Raw genomic sequence first — 8,454 nt, 5'->3', positions numbered from 1 at the left:
AGTTCGAAAGCTGCTTAGAGGTCTTAGGGGACTTCTAGGGCCTTTGGGGGTGTGGGCAGGGCTGTACTTGAACCTTCTTGCCTAGGCAAGACACCCTCAACTGGGGACAGAGAAGAATGGACACCTTTGTTACATTTTAGTCATTCAACAGATTTATGGAGCCCCTACCCGTGTTTGTGTGTGTGCAGGCCTTATTTAAGACGCAGGGAAGACAATAGTCAAAGAGAACAAAGTCTGCTTTCATGGACATATAAAACAGATGGATATGTAATATAATGTCAGTAGTGATAAGAGCTATGAAAAGATTCAAGTACTAAAGGAAAGAGAGCACGATGGAGGTGTGGTGTGGAAAAGATGATCTCGGAGGCCACTCGGAGAAGTGGCACAGGAAAAAGCAAGGCATGAAAACACCAGGGAAGGAGCTTTCCAGGCAGAGGACTAGCAAGTGCAGGATTTCTTTTTATGCCATGAACTCTGCTTCTCTGTCTCCGGAGAACCTCATACAATTTATATTGTGTGAAAACCTGCTACAAATATATTCACAGATTCTTACGTGTACGGCAAAGCATTCATTAGCCCCCACTGTATGATACAGGCGGGAGTTTACTTCTTTTTATAAAATTGGGATTATGTGTCCATCCTGCTCTATAACCTGCCCTTTCACTTGCTCATTTACGACATTTGGTTTCGGTCTTTTTTTTTTTTTCTTAACTTTTTTTTAGTGAACATTTAGGAAAGTCTTCGGAAAGAACTATTCCTCCTCAGCCTTTACTTTCCCTCAGGTGGGCTCCTCAGTGGCAGGTCCAGCCTTTTCTGCCAGCCTGGTGGGCCCCACCCTGCCAGGCCCTATTCCCATTCCCCCTTCCTCCTCCGATCCTGCTCCAACATCTCTGGTGCTGGAGCTGGAAGTCATCTGCCTGCGGTTGCACAGTGTCTAGGAGTAGCAGTGGGACTATCGACATTGTGGCTTCTTTTCCTCCTGTGATGTTGTCATAGCACAGCCAGTTTCAACTGCCACTTTTAAAAGGGATTTGGCAGTCTGCCATTACAGACAAACTCAGATCACATGGTTGCCCTGTGATGAAGTCTAGGCCCCCAATGACAGAGTTGTCTCCTCTCAGGCCAGACCAAACTAGATGAGACCAGCTCTCTTCTCCAGAGGGCTCTTAGGACCAGCCCATTTCACAGGAGGGACATTACTAAACTGAGCAAGTCCAGGAAAGAACAACCAACTCAGGCAATAAAGAGTCAAGAACTAGGATTATATTTACATAAGACAGAGCTGGAGGCTGCTATGGTTTGAATGTGCCCCTGAAAGTACATGTGTTGGAAACTTAATCCCCAATGCAACAGTGTTGAGAGGCGGGACCTTCAAGAGGTGATTAGTTCATGAGGACTCTGCTCTTGTGAATGGATTAATGGCATTATTGTGGGAGTGGGTTCCTGAAAAAAGGGTAAGTTCAGTCTCTTTCCCTCTAGCGAGCTTCTTCCCTCTCACCATGTGATGCCCTCTGCCATGTTATGATGAAGCAAGAAGGCCCTCACCAGATGCCATCCCTAAATCTTGGACTTCCCAGCCTCTGACCCATAGCCAAATAAATTTCTGTTCACTGTAAATTGCCCAGTCTGTGGTATTCTGTTATAGCAGCACAAAATAGGCTAAGACAGAGGCACTGGTAGTGTAAAGCTGAGGGATGAGAGGTGAGGGTTAGGAAGGGGTGTGCATGAAATTATGGATTCAAAGGTAACAGCTAGCACAATGAGTCAGGAAGCTTCAAGTAGTTCAAACCACTGAAGTATATAATGTGGGAGGCAGAATTGGAAAATGAGGCTAAAGAGATATATACCAAGCTTTATGGACCTAATGAAGGAATTTGAATTTCACTTTGGATATCTGTTATCTATTATGTATATAAACTACTCCAAAGCTTAGTGGCTCAAAATGAAAACTGTTTTGTTTATAATACTTTGGATTAGTAAATTGAGCTGAGCTCAGCTGGGTTGTTCTGATGGTTACTCATATGGTTGCAGTCCTCTGATGGCTCAACTAAGGCTGGATAGTTCAAAATAATCTCACCCACATGTCTGGCATTTGGTGCTGGCTATTGGATGGGCCATGTCTCTCAAATAGGCTAGCCTAATCTTCTTCCCATGTGGTGGTGTTCCAAGAGGATCAGAGCAGAAGTATTGCAGAAGTAAACTCAGAAGTATTGCAATGTCACTTCTGCTGCATTCTATTGGTAAAAACAAGTTACGAGGGCAGCGCTGATAGGAGAAGCTACAAAGAATTTGTGGTCATTTTTAATCTATCACACCCTGGGATGATGTTGGCCTGAACCTAGGTGGTAGGTAGAGAGAAGTGGAGAGATTTTTATTTTTAGGATATTTGGGAGGCAGAATTGAGAAGTCTTGGGGATTGTTCTCAAACAAGGAAGACAGGGAGAAGTTATAAATGACTCCTAGAGCCTTCGCTTGGGTGATTGCTGAATGATAGTGCTCAGCACTTAGAAAAGAGGAGGAACAGGTTTGAGGGGAAGATGATGTTTCCAGTATGAGTCATGTCAAGGATGAGGTGTCTTTTAGACAGCCAGATGGAGATGGGCAGAAGGCAGGTGGACATACAGGTCTGGTTCAGGAAGAGGTCTGGTTGCAGTACCAGTTTGGGAGTCTCTGGTGCCTTAAGCCTAAAGCATCTCTCAGGGGGGCTGCATCTCCAGAGCAGGAACATCATGAGGGCAGAGATCTAGCAATCCAACTCTGTAGCTGCACTGAGTCTAGCTCCATTCTCCAGGACAAAGCAGTAAGTCTATCCTGATTGTGGCTTACTAGGCTATTAGGGGAAGAGGGATTAAGTTTGTAGAGAGAACCCTCAGCTCTGAACTAAGGTCAGTGTTGCAAGTGGCATAGGGGTACATTCCTCTCCTGCCAGGAGGAAATCTCCCAACACCAGGTCACTGACTCAGAAAGTAATAAGTGCATCATCACCGAAGGAGCATCAACAAGAGCTACAGGAACCCCCATCAGGGATGCTGCGGTGGGGATTCCCTCCCTTGGCTGGAAGATAGACCCATTGGCCAGCCCTGATACTCCGTGAAGGCAAACTTCTCTCCCATCTCCACTCCCTCACAGGCACTCAACTTTCAGAAACTCCACAAATCTTCACTGAAAGCTATTCTGGTGGGAGATCAGCACAGCAGACGCATCTACTAGGGTGCAAAAGAAATGTTGGATAGGATCCCTGCCATTCATTTATTCATTCAACAAACATTCAACAAGCCCCTTCTGTATACCAAGCCCTGTGCTGCGCAACAGGAATACAGATGTGAATGGACTCTAGTTAGGAAGCAATGCGACGGCAGCTGTAAAAACTTTGTCTTGTGGCTGCTGTTAGTTTCTAGAACTGTCTTCCCACTGCATCTCAAAAAGGTGCTGAGAGGCCTTCTTGCTATGGTGCCGGGCTGTAACGGTCTGATGAAAGAAAAAAACAATGTAAGGAGTAACGGAGTGGGGGACTGGGGAAGTGTCCAAAGGAGGGATCTCTGGTTGGACTCAGGGAAAACTCCAAAGAAATAAGGCAACACCTCTATCTGAGCTAATAATAATTTAAAAGATGACATTAAGTGCTTCCTCTGTGGCTGTTACAGTGATACCCGATTTTCTTGGATTACCTAGATTCTTCTGGCAGCGTGGTCTTGGGCACCTCTGTCCTTTTCTCTGGACCTTATCAACGGATTGTTACATTAAGAAAACAGGGAGGGGCGCTCTCGTTCGGTTCCCGGGAGACGTCAGGCGAGCGGAACTGCCGTTCGGCGTCCAGCAAGGGCGCCCGGAAGCTTTTCGCTGGGACTCCCGCCCTAGCGACGTGAGCCTCGTTGCTAGGGGCGGAGGCGCGGGAGGCTGTGGAGTTGGAGACTACGGACATCCTCCGGCTCCGCTTCCCAGCCGGCCTCAGCTCCAACCCCGCCAGCCCACCGGTGGGTATGGAAGCCCAGGCGGGAGAAAGCCGGGTAGCAGCAGGCGGGGAGGGTGGAGCCCTCGCGCTCTCTGGGCCGCACCCGCCCATTTCTGGCCGAAAGGGAGAGCGGGTTCTGAGAGTCAGCCTTGGGCTGGCGCATCCATCTTGGGGGAAATCCTCCTCACCTTCCTCCTCGTATATATCAAAAATAAGCTTTAGCCGTTTGCATAATGGGCAGAGAGAGGAACATTTGTGATCTGAACAGCCAGAAAGGAAAAACTGCACGCAGGTTGTTCCTAAAACTTGAGGTAACTTTAAGAGTTCTGGCCTAGTACTGATTCCTCGAGTAACTTTGGGTAAGACCCTCTTACTCTCTGAGCCTCGGTTTCCCCTATCTGTGTCCGTTAGAGGGTCGAACTACACCATCTTCCAGGTGCTTCTGCCTGTGGTTTTGTTTCTGTTAGAGCATGGTTTTGGTATAGATGCCTTGGTCTCCCAGAGTATAGGTTAAATGTATGCAGAGGGAGATTTGGAGAGAGGGAGGAAGATGGGAAATCAGCATTTGCATGAGCAATGGACTGAGGAAGTCCAGGGAAATGAGGTCTGGTCCACCAGGTCTGCCCTTGTGACCTTCACCAAGTCACAAATGGGTCCCGGTTTCTTCATGGAATAGAAGGATTGGATATGTACTGATGTACGTCAAGGAATATTGCATTGGAAAGTTAAAAGAGAATTTTCTGAGTTATGTTTAGAGTGACCACTGGGTATTTCAAGGCCCTTTGGAAAGCAGATTGGGGCAGAAGTGGCTTTTGGGATTCAGATTTAGGCCTGGTTCCAACTGGAACTAGCAAGGACATCCAAAGCCATAATCAAGTTTGTAGGCTTTCCCAAGTCCTTTCCAGCCTTTCTGGGCCTGAAATCTGAGACAACACAAGGGTGACTGCTCCCTGAAGGATTTGCTGTTGGGCAGTTCTAAAGGGCCATTATGTTGTTGGGCCCTTAAAAAGCATCCCATCAAGTAGACTCTTTCATCTTAGTATGCCATTCATTCATTCAACAGATATATTTGCCTTGCATCCGTTCTCCATACTCAAAGCACAGATACAGAAATGAACAAGATGTTATCCCTCCTCTCAAGTATTACACATTCATAATATAAACAAAGGAAGATAACTTAATAGTATTTTTGTAGTCTTAGTTTACTCATAAAATAAAAATGTAGACATATACTTCGTTCTTGAGATTTTTTAATTGCCTTGATATATAACATAATGAATTCTTTGCCTTACTGGGATCAATCACTCTGGTCAGGGGCCATAGTTGACTTCAGCTTAATATCCTCCAGATTCATATCCATTTGTATATGTTATCTATGTATATTTGGTATATATGTTTAATATACATGTATTATGGGCAGAATTAATACAGGTGAAATTGCTTCCATTTATTATTACTGTTAATCTCATAATCATGCTAGTAACGATCATTTATTGTTAACAGTTTTCCAGGTTGAAGTGAAGGCTTTATATGCACTGGTTTTTGTAGAGATGCAGTATAGTAGTACACTGGTCAAGAGCAGGGCCTCTGGAGTCAGATTGCCTGGGTTTAAGTTTTGGCTCTACCACTTATTTGTGATGTAAACTTGAGCAAGTTATTTAACATCTCTGTGCCTAACTTTTCTCATCTGCAAAATGGTTATACAGGTTGAGTATCCCTTATCCAAAATGCTTGGGACCAGAAGTGTTTCAGATTTTGGATTTTTTTTTGGATTTTAGAGTATTTGCATTATGTACTTACTGATTGAGCATCCCTAACCTGAAAATCTGAAATCCAGAATGCTCCAATGAGCATTTCCTTTGAGTGTCATGTTGGCACTCAAAAAGTTTCAGATTTTGGAACATTTTAGATTTTGGATTTTCAGATTAGGGATGTTCAACCTGTAGTAACAGTAACTATCTCAGAGGCTTGTGGAGTAGATTAAATGATTTAATAAATATAAAGCACTTAGAGCACTTCCTGGCACATCTTAAGTGCTATTTTTAATCTTCATAGAAGCTAGTGATAGAGTTATTATCCTATTTTACGCATAGGAAACTGAGACTTAGGTTCAACAATTTGACTAAGGCCACAGTAGAACTGTGATTCAGAACTAGCCCTAATTCAGACGCTAATGCACTAAGATCAAATGTTATTCTGACTCTTCTGTGCTGCTCTGACTTCTCAGAATAAGCTACACTGTCATTCGATAATTAGGATTTATTTGAATTATTAAAATAGAATTGTTAAAATGCAATAAAACTGTTTCTTCTTTTAGACATTTATATTCTGGACTAGAAGTCAAGAGATCTACCTAGTTATAATTTTGAGCAAATAATATTTCTGCCACTATTCTCCAGATCTTTAAATAAAAGATTTATATGATGATTTTGAAAAGCTCTTCCATCTCAAATTCTAGGAGTCATACATTTAAAAGAGAAATTGCCTTTTTCTCAAAAGCAGTAAACTCTGAAGTAAGTCAATGCTGAAGATTTTTGATGAACAGAAGTACTATATTATGAGTAAAATAAAAATGTTTAATGATGTATTTAAATATATTTGCATATTAAAATAGATGTATAATTAACATTACAGTATACTTTTCCTAATTGTCGGAAATGTGAGAGTTATATAATCTTGGAATTTTGTGAGATATTTCTTTCTTTGTGAGGGAAAACTACACTTAACAGTCTCTTTAAACAAGGTCCTTATTTACCTTATAAATTTCTTTTCGGTGCTAACATGCTTAGATAGAGATTAACCTGAGCATCTTTTCACTAATTACAGAGATTAGGAAGTGGCTGCCTGAACTGTTAATATTTTCCAGAAGATACTCATTACAAATCATTGAATACAGCAGCTCACCAAGAAGATCCTATTGATTCACGGGTAAGTAATTCTAAAAGTTATCTTTTCCTTAAAATGTCCCATGAATACTCTTCACCTGAAAAGTATGGCTCTCTGAATATACCAGGTAAGAATCCAATCAGTTCTAGGCAGAGCCAATCCATTTATAGCACCTGCAGTTTCCAGTGACCTAGATCTATGAATGCCATCTGTCTTTAGTTTGATAACAGTGTTGAAAATGGGTTAAGCTGGAAGATACGAAGCCCTACACTGTCTGTCTGTCCATAAACAACACAACATCCCAAGGTTTTTGAAAATTATCCTGGAGTTTTTCCTCTCAGCACATCTGTGACCTCTTATAGAGAATTCTAGAATGTCTGAACTGGAAGGAACCTTAGATTTACTACTCACAACAAATACTTTTGTTGTAGAGTACTGTGCAAGCTACTTGATGTACAGAGGTGAAATAATGAGAGGGCTGCTTCTTATGGAGCACATACTCTACTAAAAACCATTTAGAAAACCTGCCTAATGGATACAGTGAGCATTATTTGGGTGATGGGAACACCTATAACTGAGACTCAAGTATTAACAAAAGCGATCCATGTAACCAAAAACATTTGTGCCCCCTTAATATTTTAAAATTTTAAAAATCATTTAAAAAATCATTTAGTGCCCTAATTTTCTGGATGGGGAGGCTGAGGCCCAGAGTGGGGAATGGAGCTTTTCACGGATACACAGTGGGATGAGGCAGAGCTGGGGTGCAGCCCAGGTGTCTTGATGCCACTCACAGTGTTCTTTCCACTGCATCGTGCTTCTGTACTGGTTACCTGTTCTTGCTAGGTCAATTCTGGCAAATTCTCAAAATGTAGGCTGAAATTCTCCTGGAATACTCTATTTTTTAATGATAATAATATGAATGAGAACGCTTAACTTGGTAAGTTTTACCTGCTGTTCTCCATGTAGACAGTTCTTCCTAGAAGTAGGCTGGTCGTGCCCAGTGGAAGTTCATCCCCTAGAACTTCTTTAAGCAAAACCCCAGAAGAAATAGGGACTGGGTATTCCCACTACTCCATTTACTTCCCTCAGCTCTTTGGTGTCCCAGGGAGCAGCTAGTTGCAGAGGACACATGACCTGTAGTATTAGGGATTGTCCCCTAGTCAGATTCAGAACCAGCAAATGTTTAATGTTTATGCTGGTCACATCTTCAGGTTTCTCTTTTTTTTCCCCCTCTCTGTTTCACTCACAACTGGTTTAGGACCTGCACAAATTAGGTGCTTAGGAGGGGTTTCCTGAATGAGTAAATGGATGAGCATCTTTGAATGTATAATTCATTCTCTTTCTTTTTAGTTCTAGTCGTGTTAGTTGAGGGGGACAAGGCAAGTATACCTGGAATACATTTAATTTTTCTTTTTATTCTAATTATATCATTCTATATTAACATTATTTAATTTCTAGGTTAGTAGGTCTCAAACTATTTGCCTTCAGGACTTCTTGTCACTCTTAAAAATTGAGGACCCCCAAAGAGGTTTTGTTTATGTAGATTATAGATTGGATTCATATCCCTGCTCTTCTACCATCTTTTGACATTAAAACTGAGAAATTTTTAAAAATAT

General features: G+C 42.3%; 1 protein-coding gene across 1 annotated transcript in view; it reads left to right on the top strand.

Moving 5' to 3' along the window:
- The window catches only part of WDR31 (WD repeat domain 31), a 27,043-nt gene that overhangs the window by 3,414 nt on the left and 15,175 nt on the right, over positions 1-8,454 (top strand). The window contains exon 2 of the mRNA XM_012641137.1: positions 3,673-3,862. Coding sequence (XP_012496591.1) covers positions 3,673-3,862 — 190 coding nt within the window. The remainder of the gene's footprint in view (positions 1-3,672; positions 3,863-8,454) is intronic.

This window comes from Propithecus coquereli, unplaced genomic scaffold (genome assembly GCF_000956105.1).
Source record: "Propithecus coquereli isolate 6110/MARCELLA unplaced genomic scaffold, Pcoq_1.0 Scaffold163, whole genome shotgun sequence".
NCBI lineage: Eukaryota > Metazoa > Chordata > Mammalia > Primates > Indriidae > Propithecus > Propithecus coquereli.
Note: the sequence above shows the minus strand (reverse complement) of the source record. Positions and strands in the feature narration are given on the sequence as shown.